Source organism: Osmerus eperlanus, chromosome 6 (assembly GCF_963692335.1).
Source record: "Osmerus eperlanus chromosome 6, fOsmEpe2.1, whole genome shotgun sequence".
NCBI classification, from domain to species: Eukaryota; Metazoa; Chordata; class Actinopteri; order Osmeriformes; family Osmeridae; genus Osmerus; species Osmerus eperlanus.
Window position 1 is genome coordinate 13,834,068 of NC_085023.1, and position 24,326 is coordinate 13,858,393.

A 24,326-nucleotide genomic window follows, 5' to 3' on the forward strand; every position below is an offset into this window, starting at 1 on the left:
AACTAGCTGGCTTTGGCAATCTGTGGAACAGAAGGGGGGTGGGGGGAAATGCTCTGCTGTTGACTAGAGGTGTTCTGAGGAGAGCTCTGGAGGTGGGCTGAGTGATGAAATGACAAGCTTTTACCGAGTTCAAAGACAGGCTAGGAGTGAGTGCTGGAGTTGGTGAAAGTTCCCTGTGTCCTCTGGAGTGAGCATGTCCATCCATATTCATATTGTTTGTAATGAAATGCTTGTAATTGTCCGGAAATGTCAGGCTATTTCTGCCTATGCGAGCAGCAAAAACAGCCATACATCTACAGATGTGTGCATTGCCAGGCCCAATTTAGGATATAGTCTCAGTTTAATGAAATTGCACTGACAAGAGTAAAATAGTAAAGGGTAATTAGTCCCCTCTAAGTAGGCAGCACAGAAATAATGAAAACGCAGATGTTGATTCTGCTAATTACAATTACGCCTCTTTCAGAGTAAACTTAACTCTTGGTTCAGATCATCAGATGGGCTACATTAAATTATTAAATCAATCAGATTTTTAATGGAAGACACCACTCTATCTAAATGTATATTTTGACTTTGGAGTTGCCCATGAAGCAGTGTCTGGGACCAGTTCCTCATACATTAGGTACAGAACATGCTATCATCATGCAGCCTCTCTCTCTCCTCCTTTACAATTACGCATCTCACTATATTTCTTCATCTCACTCCAGCATTTGATTTTTTAAACTGCACTGCAACTTGTATTTTATTTCTTGCTTTTTGACTGTTTTTAATGTTTTATTGAATGTTCTTAATTGTTTTTAAATCTTGTTTTCTTTTGCATTATGTTTTGATGCTTTTAATGGTTTTATGTGAAGCACTTTGAATTGCCTTGTTGTTTAAATGCGCTATACAAATAAACTTGTAGACAGACAGAAACAGAGACACACAGAGAGAGAGAGAGAGAGAGAGAGAGAGAGAGAGAGAGAGAGAGAGAGAGAGAGAGAGAGAGAGAGAGAGAGAGAGAGAGAGAGAGAGAGAGAAGACCAAGCCACATCATCTAACCTTTGCAAGAATCTTACCTGTAACCTTTCTAATTTTGACTTCAGACAATTTAATTTTAAGAATGTAGATAATGTTAAGTACAAATTCTCTTTGAACCAAAATATCCATATCACAGCTTGGCTCAGGCCTATTCAGAAACAGTTTAAAGTATCTTAATCCGGCAACAAGCTGACAAACCATTCTGGTACCCAGGACTCTGAACCATGCATCTCTCACAAAGCAAAGATCAGCTACTTCCATGATTGAAAGCTATGGTATATAAGGTGTACATTATTTTTGTGCGTTAATGGCATTTCTTTTTTTCTGAAATGTATTTTAATAAAATCCATCTTTCGTGGTCTTGACTTACAATTTTCATGAAGAAAATCTTTTGTTTTCACAAGGAACACACTGCCAGTCAAATACGCACACTGACTCATCGCTTGGACAAACACCTGTCACACATTTTTACAATTAGCAATCAGAGCTTTAGCATAAAAGGGCAACAGGTGACCTCTTCTGTTTTTGAGCAATGGATGCCAACATTGGAAACAGAGGCAGAGGAGTGAGAGTAAGAGGAGGAGGACGGGGAGGACGAGGATGAGGAAGGCCAAGGACCATAATCTCTGAGGAGATCCGAGCCGCTTTGGTTGACCATGTAGTCAACCATGGTCTAACAATGAGGGAGGCTGGGCAAAGAGTACAGACAAATTTGAGCAGGTACAGTGTAGCATCCATCATCCGGACTTTCCGAAATGAGAATAGGTAGGTTGCCTGTGGACTGTTCTGTAGGACTGTAAAAATAAAGTATGTTTCAAGTATTTGGAAAATGTATTCCTACTTTGTATTCCTACACAGTATTTACAGTATTTTACTATTCGTTTGGCAGACATGAAAGATTACCAACACAAGGTGGTTGGGAACGTCTTCTGTCTCCTGAACAGGAAACTGAAATCATGAACATGGTCCTAGAAAATAACGCCATAACATTACGACAAATACAAAGAAAAATTATAATAATGTAACTGTATACACTATACAGTAAATTATTCTGTTGTTTTGTATGTAGACCACTGTATGTGCAACTTTGTGTTGGTTGGGATGTACACTGTGTACATTGTTTTTCTGGGAAAAATACGTAAAATATATTTGTTACCGTGTATTTCTGTGTTCTGAGTATAAAAACAATATTCTCAAATATTTTACAACACACTTATGTATGTACTGTCTGTAGTAAATGTAACACTGAACAAAAAAAGGCCTAACTCACTATGATGAATGAAGAAGTGTTTTCCATTCCTCATAGTGTTTTACATTGAGCACATCAGTGTTCAAATGGTTCTTATAAATGTGTATTCATATGATGGTTTGTGTTTGTCATTTGAAAACAAAATACAATTTTGAGATTAAATAACATTGTTTTGAATGTAAAGTTTAATTTTGCAGGAGAAGTGAGGGGTTTTGCCCATTGTGTGTGTGTTTTTTTGATTTGTGTGTAGAGTTCTGAGAGTATGAGGTATGCATTCAGAAAATGTGTGTAACCAATCGAGAAAAACTGTAAAGGAGAACTCAAGTACCTCCTGTCTTCACTAGATGGCACTGTTTACACAGTAAGAAGTCACCTCTACTTGCAATACTTGTGACTGAATTACCCTAAATAAAGTCTGTTTGTAATCAGAAATGATTCACAGTCTAGTGGGCTCTGTGATTATACTTTTATCCATGTCTTCATATTGAAGTAGAATCATCTCTGATGGTGGACCGTCCCAAATGAAACATATCCCGAAACCTAAGTTAAATGTATTTAACTGAGCCTGAAACATAAACAGTTCTGAATCCAGAATGTGTTTCCTCACATTAACATGGCCGAGGTCAACTCTGGCCTTTGACCTCCACGGGTGTGTTCTTTGGCTGGATTGGTATCCTGCTGCGTGCATGTGTCATTGATGATGCTCAGGAAATGACATCTTATCAGCCGATTTAAAACAACAACAACATGGTGGGCAGAAAAAAAACAACTAAATTTATCTCCTCAGCTGCTGCCAAATAAAATCTATTCTTAAAGAAAATGTAGACACAGATGTTCCCATAACAATCTATGAGTCCTGTACAAGCAATATGTTCCAACTCTAATACTGTATTCATGTTGCACATATTCATAGACCCCATAGAGTATAACAACCCACTCATAGGAATATATTTTCTCACACAGCAATGACGACAAGGCTAACACCTTGAAAGTGCCCGGTCCTACCCATGACAATCAAAGACGTCTATTTGAAGTGCCTGGATCTATCCGTGACAAGCATACAATACACATCTCATAGTTTCCTCCCACACTTGACTACCTTTGAACCACTTTCCTCCAATCTCTCTCTCTCTCTCTCTCTCTCTCTCTCTCTCTCTCTCTCTCTCTCTCTCTCTCTCTCTCTCTCTCTCTCTCTCTCTCTCGCTCACGCAGTTCGTGTTTAGTTAGTCTCTCTGTTGCTTTCCTATTCTATGCGAAGCATCTGGTGACGCTAGTTTTGACCACGGTGCGCTGCATAATAAAGGGGCTCCATGTTGGAGCCGCGGCTGTGTCCTCCTCCCCGTGGCGATGGCTCTCCAGCAGATGACGGATGTGTTCATGCAGAGTGCTGAAGAGGGAGAGCAGGGTGCTCTTACTCATCCTCTCAGAGCGTGTGGGAGGAGGTGATAGCAGGCAAGCATGCTCTCCTTGTCTCCTTGTCCGAGTGGCAGAATTTAGAACGCGGGCCTACTCTCAGAGACTAGGAAAGAGAATAGGTATCCTATGGAAATGGTGGGAGGGGATGGATGTGGGTTGCAGCTTAAACTGATAACAGACGAAGGCATATTGACACAGCTGCCAGTATTCCCTGAAGCACTGCCTGAATAGTGAGTTGCCATTTCTCTTAGAACCAAAAACAAACTCAAAGAACAAACGGGGGTGGGGGGGGGGGGGGGGGGGGGAGGAGGAGGAGGCTAAAAAAGTTCAACAGTTTTTACCTGTCATCCATACTAGAGGGTATATGCAGTGGAAGATTGATGCCACTGTTGCTCCTCCCAAATTAGAATAATATAGTTTCAGGCACCCGACTGTTCTCCCCAACCTCCCCTGACAAATTGTCTAGATTATGTCAGGCAGACTGTGAGAAAAGGCAGCACATGTCACTGGAGGAACTGATGGAGTCCGAAATGAGATTCTCTCATCCTGGCTGGAGCGAGATGACCCTTCTCAGTGTGATCATGTAAACAGGGATCTGACTGACAACTGGCAGAACCGTGGGAGTTTGACCTCAAAGGTGAAGAATTCCCTCCCAAAGAGGTGGACCAGCTTTGAGTTCCTTCAGGTTCTGATCCACAAATGCCCGGGTGGTCCGACTTGTTAGAACGGTAAGCAAGATAAAACAAGATAACTACTTCTACTGTTGTCTTTATCCAAGTATTAAGTTGTTGAAAGAGGTTATGAGCAAATGCGAGTGGAATACTTCTTCAGATATTTCCTACATGATACTTTTCAAATATGTTATTGATTTCACCCAGCCATTTCTGAGAGCTATTCTAGGTGCATGGCTTATATATGATTTATATATTTCTATAAATTATTCTAGGTGCATGTCTAATGCGACCACTGTAATGTAGGCCAATGTTCCTAATGCCACTGTATATCCAGGCTGTTTGATTGTGCAAATTGTTTTAGTTGCCCTGGCAGCTTGCACCTTTGTATCAGTGTTCATATGTATTTTTGTAGTCTGGCTGGCCACTCTCTGACGTCACAAATTCACATTAGTTCCAGCTGCTGGTCTACCAACAGCTGCTTTCAATTAATGTCTCTTCCTCCAGTAACATTACAACACTGGGCTAGCATGTGTTGACTTTAGATGTGGGATTGGAACACTATGAGATTTCACAAGACGAGTGTCCCACTAAGTGTGTTTAAGGCAACCATCAAATTGAAATTAGGTCATAGCCCACAGTATTTTACGCTTGTAATTCTGTGTTGCCAATTCATTTCCGAGGTGCGAGTGGGAATAGAATATGTTGCTCTATCTGAAATTGCACATTGGATGGTACAGACTGGCATATTGTTAACGTTTGTATCAACCCGATGCATTTCCCTACCCTTTTTTAAGTAGAAAAAGTTGTTACCATTTCAACCAAGTATAAAGACGGCTTAATTTTCCAAGGGCATCTCATGTTTTATAACCCGAGTTGGCTTTTTGTCCATGCACAGTAGTCTGTCAGAGTGCCTTGTCTCTGTTGCGCTGCTGTCTCATCATGATCTGTCTTCATACAGTTTGATAACCCACCAGGAGTCCCAACTCTGCCAGACCCCTTACTGTACCTTAGGCCGAGTTCAACTCAGCCCCACCCATCTCAACATAGAGGCCATCCAAACACAAGCAGGGGAGCCTCAGCCACGGTCACTTCCTCCATTTAGATCAACAAAGGCAAGCCAGTCCTCCTGTCCAGAGCCATGCTAGTGTGTGGGGAGTGTGCTGACTGTTCGGTCCATCGAAGTCAGCCCCAATAACAGCCATGTTCTAGGGTGTCAATTACTGTAGGACCTGGGTTGATTGTATCTTCATAGCATTTTTATAGCTTCGTAGTTGTCGGGCTCTGGGCAGAGAAGTATGATCGTTTTTTATTTATTTACAATACTGCTGTTTTTTCTTTTGTTTGTTTTTTTACAAAATAATTGGTGCACTGTGGATGTAAGTATTAGAGAATTTGTTTAATCTTTTGTCCCCAATTAAGTTGCTGCCTACAGTACTGGTTGATGAAGGGTACCAGTGCACCATTTAAGAACTAAATAATTAAAGTGTAGTTTGTTCCTCTGCAAGTGGAACAATAGCCACCTCCATAGTAGAATTACTTAATTAAACCATTAAACCATGCTGTGTTCAATATCCTTAAAAAGGGTTTCTGAAATGGACCATTCTCAGGCCTTTGACTCTGCCCTGATTATTGCATAAGGCTCTCTGGGGAAATTAGCTAAACGTCAAAGATATGAGAACACTGTGAGACTACCATTTACAGTGAGGCATCAATCTAATCAGGATTATGGAGGCTTAATCCCATTTAATTATGTATTACAGTTTTTTTATTCGTGTTGGTACTATTTTCACAAGTATGTGGTAAAACCTCACAACTGTTAGTACAAAACTCAAAGCAGATCATCAAAAAGTCTATTTTTTCAAACATGTAATCACATGTTCAATTGACAAAGTACAATGCACAATATTACACAATCACTTTTTCACCACACCTAATCAGTGTGTCATCAAAGAAATACCTTTCATATGAAGTAATTGTCTTTCACAATGCAATGCTCACAATACTTTTGATATGCTTCTCATCTAATTTGCGTAAATACATTTGACCAACACTTAATCCAACTGATTTTACAGTTTTTTTTATTCGCTTTGGTACTATTTTCACAAGTAAGGTGTACATTTTCAAAACTCTTAGTACAAAAATCCAAACTGATCACACTTGTAACGCAGCTAGTCATTCTTTCAAAACCTGATGGAATGCTTTCAGTCAGTTGCACATGTTTCCAGTCCACATAATCATTGTTTCAAACACAAGATTATTGTAATATGTAATGGGAACATTTGGTTTAATCACCGAAACACAACAGTATGATCTTCTTTCAGTTTAGTACTTTAAACAATCAGTTCATCCAACAGCAAACAATGCAAGATACATGTTTCAAATCGGCCTTAGAAGTGCTGAAATTAATATGTTCCAATACTATGTAAAAGACAGATTACACAATATCACATTAGGCAATACACTTACATTACTCACATTTACATAATAAATAATAATTTCCAAAATATCCATCCTATGTGTAATCAAGTGAAGGATCAATGAAGACATCGTCTACAATCATTTGGGCAAATTACGTAGTTTTTACTATTTTTCAGATATAATTGTAACATAGGTATACTTTCTATTATGTAACTAAATGAGAACAAAACATAACATTTAGAGGCCCCATGCCAACCTCTCTGACCTCTCTGTTGGTGCCCATGCCCACCCCTCTGACCTCTCTGTTGGTGACCTCTCTGTTTGACCTCTCTCATGCCCACCTCTCTGACGGAACCCTTGTCCACGAGCTCTTCCTATTCCTTGCTGTCTATCCTGCTATGTTGAAAGAAATTGCCAGTGTTTACGCCCCCACTTTTACGTATATCTAATGACCAATTGTGGTTACCCCAATCTGAAATCAAGTAGCAATAACGAGTATTCATCATGTGTGGTTAATTTATATGTTCGTACAAAAACACATTTTATTTCTGTAGTTCTCAAAATCAATATACTGTTTATTGCTGAAATGAAAATATATAGGTTTACCAAACGGTTCAGTGATTAACCATTAAGATCAGTTGGAGTAAGTGTTGGTCAAATGTATTTACGCAAATTAGATGAGAAGCATATCAAAAGTATTGTGAGCATTGCATTGTGAAAGACAATTACTTCATATGAAAGATATTTCTTTGATGACACACTGATTAGGTGTGGTGAAAAAGTGATTGTGTAATTTTGTGCATTGTACTTTGTCAATTGAACATGTGATTACATGTTTGAAAAAACAGACTTTTTGATGATCTGCTTTGAGTTGTGTACTAACAGTTGTGAGGTTTTACCACATACTTGTGAGAATAGTACCAAAGCGAATAAAAAAAACTGTAAACAGCTAGAAGTATTGGTTTTAGGTAACTCCTTCAATGGTAAGAAGCTGCATGGAAGCAATATTAGCTGTCTCAATGATGTCAAGGGTTAGGTGTATTATTTTTATAGAATTGTGGAGAATTTAAGTTGTTATTGGATAAGATGGGGTTCTCAGGAGATCCTTTTTAGAGGGATGTTTTACTTCCACAGAACTGACTCTGTGAAATGTAAGGTATCCGCTGCCCCAAACTCTTAACGGATGTGGTGGGATATTTTACTGTATTGAAAGAACCAATTAACAACACATGGGTTGAGCTCTCCCAGAGGACTGTGGTGTCTGTGGGTTCTCAACACTTGGTATCAATTAACCGGAGTTGGAGTTAAGGGTCATTGTGTTTCACATCTCAAAGGCTAAAGAATAATAAACAGAAATGGAGACATGGGAGGAAGAAAGAGCTGTAAAAAAAATATGTTATGCACTCTCAAAGGGGTCTTCCAGGGGTCTTTCCAAACTACAAATAGTCAAGGAACAAGGTCATCATCAGATATTAATTTAGACTCTGATTGGCTGATGAGGGGATGTCACCTTGTGACCTGATGGCAGAGAAAATCATTCAGGACATGACTTCCTCTTGACTTCCTCTGATGAGAGGATGTATCCACCACCCTAGTTTCCCCATAAGAAGGAAATGCACACACAATCTGGGATGTTTTTAAAATCCTCTTTAATAACCATGAATGCAAAAAAATTGCTAAAATCAAAAGTGGTGTGTTCCATTAAAGATTTTGGTGGTAATTAGTATTAGTGACAGTGACCCTTACATATAAAATGTCAACTATAAGTTTTGAGGATTGATTTGCAAGTTACTTCAGCGCTCATGACAGCAACACATTTAAAATATATTAATACATTTTGTCCGGATCTTCACACTTGTTGTAATGGTTGCTTTAAAATGTAGGCTTTGACTTCCTTTCATCCCAAGGCTATAAAGTTCCAATCTAATTGAATTTGTGCCAAGCTGTTTCAGTATTGCTTCCTGAGCTCTAAATACACAAGATTATATTCTCGCATCAGGACATTCAAGTTCAAGTTTAAGGCAAGCCAAAAACCTAGGGGACAAGACCCATTCAACAAATTGTATTCTCTGAAGTGAACAAGCTATTCAAATGCTGTTTACATGAAAATGTTTAACATCTTTGATGAGTGTGTATGTCAACTTTTGTAGAGGGCATCTCACAAGGTTGAACAAATCTTTTGGCAGAGCAGTGGGCCTTGTTCCTCCTTCCTAAACTCCTCTTCTACTATAAATATTTTACGTGATTCCTTCTGCCAAGTAGTTCAGGTCTGAGTAAAGATCTTTCTGTGCTCTTATCTACGTATGTGCTATCATGCTGGTACGCTTCTACTTCATTCAAAGCCATTTGAATATAATGTCTGTAATATTGTGATCAATTCAGCAATAATAAAAACTAAAATGTCTCAAATGAATCAAAGGATGTGCTCTTGAATCAGATTTGACACAACATAATTTCTAAAAGAGCTCTTTCTGAAGCATAGTAACAGCCCTAGCACAAATCCTTAATAATAACAAGAGACATCTGGTCAATGTTTCCAGGATGGGCTGCCCCCTTAGAAAGTCTAAATAGTCCGTTTGAGTGTGGGGGTATACTCGTGGATGCTATGTGTGTGCTGAAGCACATGTATGGCTTTGCCTTATCCTGTGCTTACGTGTTTGTGTGTGGTTTCTATGGGAACTCTGCCATGACAGGCAGGATTGCAGGCAGGGTTGCAGGGTGGCCATGGGGAGCTGGAGGGTCAGACCGTTCTGGTATGAAAAGGTTCTGCCTTTCATTACATCAACCCATGTGCCCCCATATCTGCTTCGCCTCAAAGACTCCACTCTGTTTCCTGGGATTGTTGTGTCAGTCAGTGGCCCAATCCGTTTCTTTCCAAGTGTGTGTATGTGTGTGTGTTTGTGTTGGGGTATGAGACATGCACTGTGTGTGTTCACGTCACATGACACATAAATGTTGTGAACTGCCCCTAAAGTTGGCAGCACACGTTACAATAATGTTGGGAGTCAAGTTGGGAGGTTTGTTTTAAGACTTTGTGTGGTCTTAAATTGAATCTCCTGTTTACAGCTAAGAAATTTAATTATTTAGAGGATAAATGTTTACAAGTTGTTAAGGAGGATGGGAGTCCCCCAACAAGTTCTCAAGGTTCAGTATTTTCAGTGGTTAGGAAACTGAGAATCAGAGAAACTTATGTGTGCATTATTGTGAATGGAAGTGGAGAGTAGTAATAGTCAATGGTACATATTATTATGGCAGTTTCTGACTGCCCCGACAACAATTCTCATATTGCTCCACTTATCTAGTTTCTTCAGACCAGTTTTGGGGAGGGGGCAGTGGCTAGAAAGGAGCTCATGTTCAAGTTTCAAGATGCACACCTGGAGTTCCTGTTGTGCCATTGGTGGAAGGACATCTGCGTTGCATTGCTCCCTCTTAGAAAACATCCTATGTTATTGGAAAGCTGTCGGGATTCACTTTTCGGCCATAGCCTACTTACTGGGTGGAGCATTAAACACTTTTGAGGCTCATAGTTTAATGTTAACGTCTTTTAGAGGTTTGGAGACCATGGGATCTAGATATCGCAAAGATCACCGCAGTCATGTTCTTTTCCCACCTACTCTCTCACACAAGCTCAGCTTTTCAGGCCTCAGTTTGGTACTGGTCCCTGATGTATGCATCATTGTCGTACTTTCTGGACTTAATGCCTACTCAGAGCATCGGTAAACGTAAAGTGCCTATGGAAAACACAAGAAAGTGGTGTAGAAGTCGAGACAAGCTTCGGTCAGTAAGACATGAGGGGGGGGGGGGGGTGCTTTCACATTTTTGACCCGCGAAGGCGGTGGGTGGATACAAGCATGGTCTCTTTTTTCCTTTTTCCCCACACAAACACACCCACACACAACACGCGGTTGCACTTTCGTAGTGCATGGACATAACCTACACACTCTCGCTACTCGTGGATGCTCAGATGCAAACACGAAAGGTTTTTCTACAGGATTACAGAATATATGGGAACCTGTCCAATCAAAACTAATTTAGCCAGGAATTTGGTGGACTTCAACAAGGACTCGAGGGCTCGTATTCGTAGGTAAGGAAAAAAGTCTGAAAAAAACGTTTGTCTTTGATTTTTCAGTAAATCTAGGAACTCAATGAAGAATGTCTTTAGACTTTAACGAGATTTTAGTTTCTGAACTGCAACGCACAGGTTAGGCTATCAAAACTATTGAGTTTTAGCCGATGTCGTGCCGGACACATTTAACTCACGTGATTATTCTATCGGTAGACAATGAAACATGGCAGGAAACATTATCAGCCTATTTGTGCCCAGAATTCGGTTCATTCATTAACTCAAACGGTCCAAAAATAGTAAACAAATAAATTATGTTGCGTAGCCGATCTTTTGAAAAATACTGTGCACACTTTTGATTTGAATGTCAGCACATCCTATTGCCGATCGTGTAAAGTGGTTATGTAACTGGGTTGAGTGCCTTGATGTTACCAAAGCCTAGCCTAACAAAATAACAGACTTACATTCAGCCATGAAACTGTTGTTCATTTACTTGGGTTACTTTTAGTTATCCAACCCCCAGAATTACATTCTGAATACTGTGACCTTTTGCAGTAAAATGATTGTTAATTTAGTCCAGAGAAGACATGAAGAACAGCACTGGTTAGACCTCTGCAAGATGCCCCACCACCCCCCATAGGTGCCACTTTAACACCAGAGGTGCAAACTGCCCTCTCAAACAGCTTGGTTTACATGCTGCTGCAAAAGAAAGGCCCACTGTGGTGTTCTGTTGATACACTCTAAAGGAGTTGGCATGCCAGTACACATAGGTAAACGTCCTCCCCTCCCCCACCCACCAGGTCTCATCAGAACACAGACTTGTTTGTTTCTCTGGTTAAGATGGCATAGCACAAAGGAAAACCTCCTAGACTGTAAAACACATGTGTGTGAGTAAAAAAAGAAAGACCATCACTTGTGTATCCTGTTGAACCCTGTGGACACATGTTGAAGTCACTTTTAGTCAAATACTCTCCTCCCTTCCCCGCAGGTTGCTAGACCAGGTTCCTTTGCTGAGTGTGGAAGGTGAAGACCAGAGAGAGACCTATAGAGAGAGGGCGTGGTGAGGAGACCCGTAGGTAGGATGAGTCTGGTGGATATCAGACAGACAGCAGGGTCCATGACCCTGTCCCTGTCCAGCATCGACTCCAAGGAGCGCTACTTCGACCGGGTGGACGAGAACGACCCGGAATACCAGCGCAGCCGCAACATGTCACCTGACCTGAGGCAGGACTTCAACATGATGGAGCAGAAGAAGAGGGTGACCCAGATTCTCCAGAGCCCTGTATGTAGTCCCGTCTGAACTCCAACAAACACAATCATGACCACACTGTCACCGATTGAGAACCAACCGTTCAATATTGCCGTAACCGATCAGTGCTTGAAAAACATTGTTGACAGTTGTAGGTATTTTAAAGTATGTTTTGCATTCTATTGAACTTGTGTTATTATACAAGCCAGCCTGCAACTGTCTGCACACCTTATTTCACTGTTAACTAAAGAGGAATTTGCTATTGTCAACAAAAACTGTTAAGCATCCCTGCTGTGTTTTTAAATATTTAAGTCTAAATTGATCTAAACTTTTTCTTGTTCACATCACATCACACATTTTCTCTTATAGTTCACACTGTAGCACGGAAATAATGAATCAAAGAGGATTGGTGTTTTGGGATACAGATAGTGCATTGTCACTTGATATCCTACATTGCATTTGTATACATTTAGTCGACACAAAAAACAATCGAATTTGTTAGCTTCAACAGTGGACAGTTTATTCTACTTCAAATTGTCTACATCATGTATCCAAACTATTAGTCCAATACTGCATATTACCAAGGCCAGTACATCATGCATACTTCTAACACCAAGATGCATAGATATTGAGACAGTTTAGGCAGTACATATTGAATAGCAACGCATGCCTGTGGAGCTGTTGAAAATAAGATGAGCCCACGCTCTCGTCTGAGATTGCGTAAGAGACGCTAACAAGTGGAACTTAACACATCACCATGGGAACGGTGCTGAGATGGAGCAGAATGCTGGCAGCTCCACCAGAGCTGCACATAGTTGAATAGCAGGGGTTTTTGGAGGCGAAGGATGCCAGTGATTCATGGCCACTTGATGGGCATAAATTAATAGGCTGGCTTAATGGGAAGGCGACTCCCCTGGTCACTGCCAATTCACATCCACACAAAGAGCTCTTAAGAAGTCCCTTGTGTGATTTGTGTAAACTTGTATTGGCGAGGAACTCAGTTAGGACCGGCAGCACACTGTGCACATGTCAGAATGTGAAAAGGTGAAAAAGTGGAAAAAGAAGGAACTGGGTCAAGGTTAGGTTTTGACCTACATTGGCTATTTTTACAGCCTCACCTTTCCCTCTCAGCTGGCTGCAGCCCTGTCCACAGCGGAGGGGTGTGGACCATGTATTAGAAACCCACAGTATCCCTCTCCTTCCTCCATCTGGGATTCCACAGGATTATAACAGTCCTATAACAGATTTCAGAGGAGGATATTAACCCCTTACTGATTGGTTCCCAGGTGTTCAAGGACGAACTAGAAGGCCTGATCCAGGATCAGATGACAAAAGGCAACACCCCTACAGGGCTTCTGGCTTTGAGGCAGATAGCTGATCTCATCATGGCCAGCACCATGGGAGGAACTGCCTCCTTCACTTCCCCCCAAAGTAAGTATGTGTGTCTGTCTGTGCCCCTGGTCTGTGCCTCTTGCCTTGTGAATGTGCCTCTTTGTCTGGGGTTAAGTGTGCGTGCATCTGTCCATCCGTCTATGTATTACGTTGTCTTCATAATGCATCCTGAAGATCGTCATTGTCAGACTTGTTGAACGTTATATTCGTAAACACATGCCACATTTAATATCCTGAAACGGCTTGAAATGCAATAAGTTGTTGACAGCATTCCTCTTTCTGAATGTTTCGAACAAGTCATCGACAGAGACTGGTCTACATAATGAATTACAGAAGCCCAGTGCGTCAAGTATGTTGCCCTGCCCGTCTCTGTAGAGGTCACTGAACATCCTGGGGCTACAAGGCTCCATTTTTAGGAAGGTTCAGACTGTTACTGTTTGGAAATGTAAACATGCCCGTGGCCTCATCGTTTTTGAAGTGATGGAGGCAGAGCTGGCTTTTAGCAGGGAGGGAAAAAACGGGTAAAGTGGCTGTAAAAAGACTGGGGTTCAGTTGAAATGGCCTTATACAGTATACGGTCTAAAAATACGCTGCAGGCCCTCGTTAGAAGTTCTCGGAAAAAAAACGCATTTACGACCCAACTGGATGCTGGTTCCTGGGATGGACTGATTTGATATGCAGCAGTTTCTTTACGGCCAACATTTCAGCTTGTGGTAGTTCGAGAAGATTTGAAGAAAGCTGTAGAGAGAACCGTTTAAAGAGATTGTGGAATTCCACCAAGTAATCACAATCTCCGTGTTGCTGATGCAGGCTGAAGTAGTATGAAGTGAATCTATATCTTGCATTTACATGGTCAGTAATGTTGTATTTTAGTGGGTGCAGTTTTCACACATGATGCTCAGGAATCCTGTTTTTCTTCACAGGCCTTGGGATGGTCACCCCAGTTAATGACTTGTACGGTGTCGAGACTCCATCCTTTGCCAAAGGGGAAAAGCAGAATCGCTGTAAGCTGGCTAGTCTCTACAGGCTGATAGACCTCTTCAGCTGGGCCCATTTCACCAGCTCCTACATTACTGTGAGTATCAGCCCAGCTGAGGTTACGTGAACACTTAAATATAAAAGTGTCTGTAAATGACACTTTCACAGACACTTTCATCCAAAGCACCATACAAATATGGTGATGGGTATAGTTCGGTGGGCGCAGGTTCAAATCCCCATCTGTATTCGACTTCGGGTGAAAGCTTCTGCTAAAGGAACACATTTAGATTTCCAAGTGGTGCATGTACAAAGTGCCGCAGAAAAACAAGGAGTGGAAGTGCATAGTTCTTAAAGGTGTTTCGGTTGTCAAGAAAAGTCTGTTTTATCAGGCACGGTGCAACAATTACATCCACATGTACCAAAGCCCTCCGTTTCATAGCCACATACACTACTAAGGCCATAGATACGTTCTGTACGACGTACAGAAAAGTTGATGGTAGAAAAAGTAAATTTTTGCAGCTGGCATAATGCTGCTGCTAGCGATGTATTTCTATATTTATACATTCATATAGCCTCTATCTGTTTTGGCACTTAGCAGCTGTGTAAGTTTGTCTTATTCTTACAGGTCCGTGTAAGTAAAGAACAAGGCCATGTTCTTATCAGCCCACAAGGACTATCTTTTACTGAAGTCACAGCTGGCAATCTGGTAAGCACATGACTGGGTTTGTGTTGTGAGATGCCAGACATAGAAAAGAAAAAGCTTTGTTCCCTTGCCCAATGGCTTCGATAACGCATTTCTATCTCCAGTCAGACGTGCAAAATGTGGAGAATGTTTGAGGACGTTATGGTTAGTCTATTGATTTGAACAGCGCAATCAATAAATGGCCATATACACAGCTCAAGGCTATGTTAAGAGATGAGCCGCAAACATTGTATTGTAGGTCATATGTAAGGTAAGTATCACAGTATTGTGTAGACTGCATAATTGTCATCTTGTTCCTAATATGTAATTACTATGCAGATATCCAGGTGATAATGACACGTTCTACTGTAATCTTTTACATTCAAAATGTGTTCTTCCAAATACCTCTGTATTTATATAATCACCATCACAATATAGTGATGGGCTTAGTGAGTTTGGACGAGTGATTTACACCCACGTTTTCTGTGTTGCCATAGTAACCCTCGGTTCATATCGTTTCAGGTGAAAGTGAATATGATTGGTGATGTGATGGACCAGGGCTCCTCCTTCCTGGGCATAGACCCGCTGGGGTTTAGTCCCCACGCTGCCATCTACTCCATGAGGCCTGATGTCAGGTGCATCATCCACATTCACACCCCCGCCTCCGCTGCTGTGAGTTTACGATAGGACCGGAATGGCGAGCTGTTGTGTGGAAAATATGAAGAATGTGGTATTTGCACACATTGTGGTGGTAAAAAAGATAGAAATCTCCCTATAATTTTGAATGTAGATACACATTGTTTGTTGTACTTTACAGTTTACTTTGATGTTTCCTCATTAAACGAACAGGGCATTTTAAAGAGGCACACATGGCACAAACTGTTCCTGTAGTTAGCTGCAGACGTGTAGTAGTCACTGTTGCTTGTTTCTTGAGTTAACAGGTGTCTTCCATGAAGTGTGGCATCCTGCCCATTTCCCAAGAGGCTCTGCTTCTGGGCGACATCGCCTACTTCAGTTACCATGGCTGCCTAGATGATCAAGAGGAGAAGGTGGAGTTCCAGAAAGCTCTGGGCCCCACTGCCAAGGTAACGTCAAATGAAGGGCCTTCCCAAATAAAAACAACAGTCTCACTGTTGTGCCGCAATAAAACAGCAAGTCTTGCATCATATACACGATTCATTTTCAGCACTGCTTTCCTGACACTAACAATGAATCATACTATGTTTTTTTTGTTACTCGTGTAATTAAAGTATTTACCATTTTATTCTTTTTCAGGTGCTGGTCCTTAGGAACCATGGGCTGGTGGCTCTTGGGGAGACCATAGAGGAGGCGTTCCACTACATTTACCATGCCCAGCAGGCATGTGAGATCCAGGTGAGCCTTTGATTAATGACTGGCATTGGGTTAATGGAGCTATAGCTCACTGCTAATGCCTTTCTGTAGTTTCTTACGTTCAACACAATAGGTGGACAAAGTTGGGCTGCAGTACAAGATTTGTGGGTGTTTATTTTGCTGCACTTTGCTTGTGTGGTCCAAGCACACTTTATAAATTAATTACATGGATAAATCATTCGGGGTATGCCTGTTGAACCTCTTCACAACAGTAAAAAATTGTTCCCTGGTGTTGGAATATTTTAAAACTTGGTTTTGGACACTTTCCAGTTTAATAATGTTCCTGTGTTGCCTGCACCGGGAAAAAACAAGTGAAACATTAACATCTGTTTAAACACAGCTGAATCAAACAGTGGATGTGTGATTAAGACCACAGGTTTCTAAAACAGCCTGGTGGAGTTCGACTGTTCATGTCTCTTTTATTGAGGCACTCCTACATCGCTCTGTGTTCGCTTATCGTGGTGTCTGGTTTGTCCTGTGTTGGTTTTTCCATTAGATTTATGATGTGCTTAATCTGGAATGCTCAGAGTTTACTCAGACATCCACGATAGTAATCCCCCATGATGCATACAGTTATTGGGGGTGGTGTAGATGTGTGTTTTTTCTTGCACAGTCAACGTTATAAAGCTCCAGGGTAACGAGGCATGGTGTCAAAATCCGTAGGTCAGCGCTCTGAGATGTTCCGGAGGAGCGGACAACCTGTTGCTTCTGGACCGGGACAAGTTCAAGTCCCTGACCCAGGGTGTGGCTGCAGTCGGAGTGGTTGTGGACAGTGAGGTCAAGTGGAAAGTGGGGGAGGCGGAGTTTGAATCCCTCATGAGGATGCTGGACAACCTGGTGAGTGAACTCTCCAGCTGCTGACCTCAACCGTGATGCCCTGTGATTCCTGTCCCAGGCACTTCCTGGGGAAGTATCTGGATCCAGTTCCAGAAAAAACGTTGTTAGTCTTATGGGTTTTTCCTTCTTTACTATACATGTACTTGTTTGAACTGATGCAATATAACTGGACTAAAAACAAAATCTCAATTACGGCAAATTCCCTTGTTTACTGAGTCATGGACTTTGTTTGGGAGGCTCTAATCTTAGCTTGTGGATAATGGGGCCGTTGGGTATCTCTCTGGGTCTGTTTAGCATCTCTAGAGATTACTGTGTGATCTGAAGAGTCTCTTAGCCCTGAAACACAGTATCTGACCGTGCTAATGGCTAGGGTCAGACATCATATTCTGCTCACAGAGGGTGGTACCACATGTGTGATCTGTCTTTTTACTCACCTAATAACTGCCATCAGCCAAATGCTGGAGGCTGCGACTGTGTTGTTTTGCTTTGCAGTCTTGCCCCCCTCCCCCCCTCTCTCTCTTTCTCCCTTTCCACCCACTCTCTCTGTTTCCTCCCACTCTCCATGATTCTTGTTACGCCTGCTCGGTCATAGCTTCCAGATGGTGGGGAGTTAAGAGCATAGACCACACAATAATTTGTAGTCGATTGACTGGAAAACTCAGCACACATTGTTTTCCCCCTTTTAACAAAGTAAAAGTGGTTGTTATCCTCTTTCTTTGATGTATTCCTCACATCAGTTGCCCTGCCAACTGTCATGTGTTGGCCCATGTTATCTATTCTCTTTGAAAGCAGGCACCTCCTCATCCCAAAAGTAATGTTTGTGTATGGTGAAGTTTTCCAGAACTTTAAAGAACGCCTGTCTTTGCTGCAGTCAGAACTGTGGGTGGCCGTGACATCAGCTAAAACACACAAGCTCAAAGTATTTGTCCGTCGAAGAACTAGTATTTTACAACTGATAGAATATTATTTTAAGGATGTTCGGGGAGGTTGGCTCAAGCGGTTGTGTTGTCTTTGGGTACGATAGGGCTACCGGACTGGCTATGCCTACCGCAATCCCATAGTGAGGGAGAAGCCTCGGACGAAGAACGACGTGGAGATCCCTGCCACGGTGTCTGCGGTGCCCGTGGAGGAGGGGGACACGGGCCTGCGGAGCCCCTTCAAGTTCATGGCCCAGAAGCAGCAGAGGGAGAGGACCCGCTGGCTCAACTCTCCCAACAGCTACCTGAAGGTCAACGTGGCCGAACGCTCACCCAACGGAGAATGCAGCCCCAGGACCAAAACGACGGTGAAACACTTTTCTCTTGGCGATGTGTTGAGCCAGCAAATGTTCCAAAAAAAGAAAGAAAATGCTAACGGAAAAACGTCTGCTTTTAAGCCTCACCTCTGTTATGCTTATTCTTAAATTTGGCTTTGTTTACAGGCTAGAGCCAGACAAGTCCAAATCTCTGCATACAGCACAAGCGCTGCAATTTGAACTTGTGGGTTAGCCTGCCCTCTTGTGGAAGTTCACCTAAATGTTCAGGATCAGCTAATGGCAAGTTTCAGAACTGTATTTATGCTTTCTGCTCTGTGTGTGTTGCACTCTCTCTTATTAGTGGATGATATCCGAAGAATCAGGCAATAGCAGTGGCACCCCAATACGAATCGAGGACCCCAACCAGTTTGTTCCACTCAACACAAATCCCACAGACGTCCTTGAGAAGAGGAACCGGGTTAGTGTACCTATTTACTTGACTTGTTACCTATATTTACTTTTGACCTTTATTGATTTGAAGCAAGAATTGCTCTCTACTGTGTATGGGAGGCACTATTAAACTCTGTTCCCAAGCAAATTGATATTGATCTAATAATGGTATAAACAAGAGTCTGTCTGGCTTGACAGCTGGACAGCACAAAGGATCAATCCATTATAAAGACACTGCATTGACAAAGAGGAGGTTTCTACAGTCACTCAATATATTGTGACTCGATTGAACTTTCTCTAGTAGGACCACAGAGATGCAATTGTCTAGGGACTAGCAGCCATAAAAATGATAAATGATCTGTAAATGATTTGTAAATCAAATTTGTTTTATATTTAGATCAGGGAACAAAACAGGTGTGACCAGATGACAGCAGGTCCTAAGTCCCAGCTTCTAGCAGGCATTGTTGTGGACACCAAACCTGGACCAGTAAGTGTGACAATAATGTGTGCACAGGATCAACATACACGCAGAGTGTCTGCACTGCATGCGTTCTTCTGGTCTGTCGACCCATACAGCAAGCTGAACATTTCTCGATGTCCTCACTCCCCTTCAGGCTTTCATCATGGAGGATGAGGAGCAGACACGCTCCCTCCCTCCCAACCCCTTCAGCGGGCTGACAAAGAAGGAGCTTGAGGAGTATAAGCTCACTGTGGAGAGCAGGCAACAAGGCCAGGACGGTAGGATTCTCCCACCCACCATCTGAACATCTCCACTACCTGTCTGAATGATACCTTCTCTCACAGTCGTTGCTAAAAATGTAGTGGGTCCATGTCATATTCTTTGTTCACAGTTTCACTTTGGTTCCGACTTTATTTTGTATAGCTAGATGTTTTGGTTGCACTTGCACAATGCAGTGCATGTGTGAGGTCATGTTTGTTGCTGTACCTATAATTAGATATCTTCTTTTCTGGATTCTTCCCTACAGATGGTGAAGATGTGACAGATGGGGATGAGATGACCACGTTTGACGGCTCCACCATATCCCTGTCCCTCTCTCCACTCATGACTCCTGTCAAACAAGGTAGCGGCTAGAGCCATGTTATTGTTCTCAAGACAAGACAGTATTTTTTTGTAAACCGCCTCCCTACCTCCTGACCCTCCTGAACTCACTTGGTTTCTTCCTGTGTACAGATATAATTTCCAATGGGAAAGACCACCTGGATGAGCTGGAGAACCTAAGCATGAATGTATCCAAGCTGAGCGTTAGCACCACAGATACTGTGGAGATCTCCATAACAACCATAGAGAAGGATCCACAGACCCCTGAGAGCCAGAGCAAGTCCCCAAAGAAGAAGAAGAAGTTCCGTACTCCCTCCTTCCTGAAAATGAGCAAGAAGGAGAAGAAGAAAGAGAAAGCTGAGGCCTAATTAAAGACAGTGACGATTTGCTTCGATGAAATGCATTTCTTTGGCATGCGATGATTGGGTTATCGAGTGGTGCAGCTTTTGAATTGACATGAATTTGCAAAGTTCACTAACTAGTAGCCTGTTTTTGTCAATCATTTCTTTTGAGGGCTTTGCTCATGACATAAGAAGAACATACCGTATGTCAGTTAGGCAACAGGTTGTAACTGAGCTGTGAGTAATAGTTACCAATCAAGAAAAAAAACAATTATACTTAGTTTGAATTAACTACTCTTGAAACTACCATTTTAGATTTTAGACATTTTGTTGTGAGCTCAGTATTGAATGTATGTTGATAGGACCTGTAACATACATGTAAGTGCCATTTGGGAACTGTTGAGGTTTAAAGTCTGGTGCCTGGAGCTGGTGAAAATATATGAAGTCAAGCCTTAATCAGTATGGTTTGTATAACAATATATTACTGTTTTTTTTAATGGCTAAGATATAGTTCACAGTAGTGTTATTTGATATGAAACATATACAGAACATGTGTTCCTATGGACTGTTATATTGACCATATAACTCATAGCAATGCTCAAATAAGGCAGTTGTTAAGCATGTCTCGCAATAAGTGATGCTGTCTTCGTGGTAGATGCTTACGCTTTGTTGTGATTGTGAGAAGACACTAAGACTTAAGACTTGAACCAATGAGCCATTTCATGTGTTTTACTGATTCGAGTGGTGACATGACGGATAGCAAAATGAAAGATGATTGATATTATTTAGGGCTACGGAAAGTGCTACAAATGAGCTGCGAATGTCAGAGGTCTACTGAGAGTCAAGTTGGAACGTAGGTCAGGTGTCCAATTCATTGATTGCCTTATGATATGAAAAGCCATTCCCTGATTGTGTGTGTAATGACAATGTGTGTAAAACTTGAGAATGCAGGCTATAAACCAAGGATAAAATGCCCACATCCCAATCAATATGTGAATGCTTGCTTCGACCCAAAGGGTGAAATGTGTGCTTGTGTAAATAGAAGGTTGTGTGTTTTTTAAACACAATGCTGAACTATCGATTGGAGTAGAACGCATTTGTGTACTGTAATAGACTTGACTTTAATCAATAATGCATTAGGATTTAGTTCTGCTTTTAAGTTAAAATTCAATCATATCAACAATAAATATAACATGTCATGTTCACTGCCACAATTTCTGTTACTAATATAATTTTGTTGATTTTCATCATTTGTATTGAAATGCTTATGTATTAACTTTGAGCTTTTGTGATATAGGATTGTGTTTTGCATAGATGCTCCATTACGTTGACTGAATTCTCCATGAAGCTGCAGTACATTACATCAACAATGTAACAATGAAAATATGTGTTAACCTGATTGTGTTATTGTCTCTTATTTCAGTATGCTGGATTCACACAGACAATTAATTTCCTGTGAAAATTGATTTTATATCACCTTTGGAGGAGTGAAATATTGTACATGAATGAATATATTGAGGGGTTTGAAATGCTTCGTAAATGCAGCTGCCTGAATTATTCTTTAGGTGTTGAAACTACCCAGGGTATCATAATGGTCTGGGGTCTTGGGGCAGCGGAGACTATCCACATGACAACGCCTTCTTTGAAACATCAGTTTACATGCCGATCAATTAAAAAATAGCGGCCCCTACAAAAAAAACTAAAACAATGTACCTTCCTGATAATTGTTTCTGGGATGCCCTGTAATCAGTCTCGGGCTGTGGTGTGAATAGGCGTTGCCATGGTAACCCACAGAGAGGGTCTGAGACAAAGAGGGGATTTGGTGTCCAACAGGTGTTCGTGTCGGGGCAGTGACAGGAGCCATACCTCCATCCCCCAACTCAGAGCAGCATGACCGCGGGAACTGAGACAGACACAAGCCCACCCTGCCACCTCTTGGTCTTATCTGTGGTTGTAAAGGCTGCTCAGCTCAAAACTCAGGCCTTTATGAACTTTATGCTTTCATTTCCCAGTTGAACTGTGTGAGGTAACAGACCGAATGGTTTCCGGAACACCCCACACGGTGTGTGTGTGCATGTGGGAGCTTAAGGCTGAGCTCTTCCATCACTTGTCAGTGTTAATGACAGTGTTACTAGTGGAGGGGCTGGGGGGTTGCTTAAGGAGCAGGTGACACACTGCCTAACTGGAGGGTCCGTCTGCTCTGACCCCAGGGCAAAGTTTAGTCATTGTGTGCACACAATGGGAAGCACAAGCACAATTATTCCGCACAGAGAGCTAGATTGCCTCTTATAGAACACCATATTACATAGTTATGAATAATAGTATATTACATTGTGAGAGCATCACATAAAGATGACATTAACCACACAATTGTGCAATCCTGTGTTTAAGACTTTTTGGAGACAGCTATGGAGGTATTAGACAATAACAAATATAAGTCAAATAGCAGTAAACAATGTGTTGAGGCACATGAAACTGATTTTCTCACAGTCGATTTGCAGCAGAACAGCTGATTTTATATAGTTTTTCAGTCAGGCATGCTTTGACTGTCTATTCAAAATGGAAGCTATTTTGGAAAAATGCCTCCATCCATATCCATTGTTCGTAGTTTGCCTCGCTCTAAAAGACACAAATGTGCTGTTAGGCACACATCATGCCATGCACTCCCTGCTGAGTGTGACCAGTGGGGGCTGTTGCCACATGGTTTCACACACAAATACTCACAACCGTGTGACTTTGCTTCCCCGGTGACAGCCGAGCCATTTGTGTAATCCGCAGGCTTTTCAGATTACTCCAGTTGGGGTCACATTCTACACCATCCTCCAATGGGTCAGCTCTCCATGTTGTCAGTATCCAGGCAAACAGCTAACTGTCTGTCCATGAGCCTAGATGGTGTGACACTGTGTGTTTAATGTTGCCCATCTATGTTTTCGCAAGTGTCCGTCAATCTCCTGTCTGATTTCTCATTTCTCAGTTTGTCTCAGTTTGTCTCTTTTTATGCGTCTGTTTCGATATATGTGAGTTTGTGTGTTGGAGTGTCTGTGTGCGTGCATGCGTGCGTGTCAGCCCCTCGCCAAGCAGCTGAAATAGACTCCATGGGAGGCTGTTCTCTCTCACAGGCGTCCGTTACAGCCCTGGCCACATCTGCAGCAGGGCAGCCATCTGCACCCATTGTCTCAGAGGGACAACACAGCCTCACACGCATGGCTGCTCCCCTAAAGGCAGTCCCTCTACCCTCTGTCCTCCTCCCTCCTTCTCTGCCAGGGGAAAAATGACTTCTTAATCAGTCAAAAGCACAATAGTAATGGACCGTCCAACTAGAAATGAATTCAATTTCAAGGTTAGCGTCTCTAAAGCTTCACTGCTATAGATTTAAATGGTGAAATATGGCAATTTAACAATGACTTTTACTCAGGGGCAATACATGTTGTCTAAGAGTTTGAACTGATATTTTATGTTAACAGTTGAAACAGTCCATTTATTTATTTACCAGTAAAATCTCATGATGTCAAACAATTTTCAGTTTTAGGGGTTTTTCAACAAAAAATATGTTTATGCCATTTGTTCTAAAACAAGCCAAAAGTAGCAACAGGGGGTGCTAAAGTAACTGGATCTCCAAGATGGCATTGTGGAGAAAACAATAGGTCTTTATATAGGCAAATAATCTCAGGTTGCTTTTTAGTTCAGTCATGGATGCATTGCATTAGGACACAGTGTCTGATGTTTTTTCTATAAGGAAATCCTATAGGGAAATCCCTGCAGGAACAATCATTCTAAAACTGCACTGTCTCACATCCTGATACATTAAAGTGATTGAGGCCTGATCGTGCACTTTGTCACGCCTTTGTGTAAAAGTTAGTAAGTGGTCCTTTCT

General features: G+C 41.7%; 1 protein-coding gene across 2 annotated transcripts; it reads left to right on the plus strand.

Annotated features, from left to right (window-relative positions):
* Positions 1 to 4,053: 4,053 nt before the first annotated feature.
* On the plus strand, positions 4,054 to 21,851 carry add3b (adducin 3 (gamma) b). Of its 2 annotated transcripts, none has more exons than XM_062463705.1 (15): positions 4,054 to 4,410; positions 11,826 to 12,119; positions 13,373 to 13,517; positions 14,402 to 14,553; positions 15,082 to 15,162; positions 15,661 to 15,810; positions 16,080 to 16,223; positions 16,414 to 16,512; positions 17,194 to 17,367; positions 18,392 to 18,652; positions 18,963 to 19,079; positions 19,449 to 19,538; positions 19,666 to 19,789; positions 20,038 to 20,133; positions 20,244 to 21,851. In XM_062463705.1, the coding sequence occupies exons 2-15, from the start codon at positions 11,919 to 11,921 to the stop codon at positions 20,477 to 20,479; spliced, it is 2,070 nt and encodes a 689-aa protein (XP_062319689.1). In that variant the 5' UTR covers positions 4,054 to 4,410; positions 11,826 to 11,918; the 3' UTR covers positions 20,480 to 21,851. The 2 variants fall into 2 exon arrangements, with proteins under 2 accessions (XP_062319689.1, XP_062319688.1); XM_062463704.1 differs by lacking the exon at positions 4,054 to 4,410 and adding an exon at positions 10,639 to 10,858.
* Positions 21,852 to 24,326: the final 2,475 nt, after the last annotated feature.

Bases quoted from the DNA above. Each gene is read 5' to 3' on its own strand.
- add3b (XM_062463705.1), top strand. From the start codon at position 11,919: ATGAGTCTGGTGGATATCAGACAGACAGCAGGGTCCATGACCCTGTCC. The intron at 15,811-16,079 runs GTGAGTTTACGA...TTGAGTTAACAG, and splicing joins ACACCCCCGCCTCCGCTGCT to GTGTCTTCCATGAAGTGTGG. The intron at 18,653-18,962 runs GTGAAACACTTT...CTCTCTTATTAG, and splicing joins GCCCCAGGACCAAAACGACG to TGGATGATATCCGAAGAATC.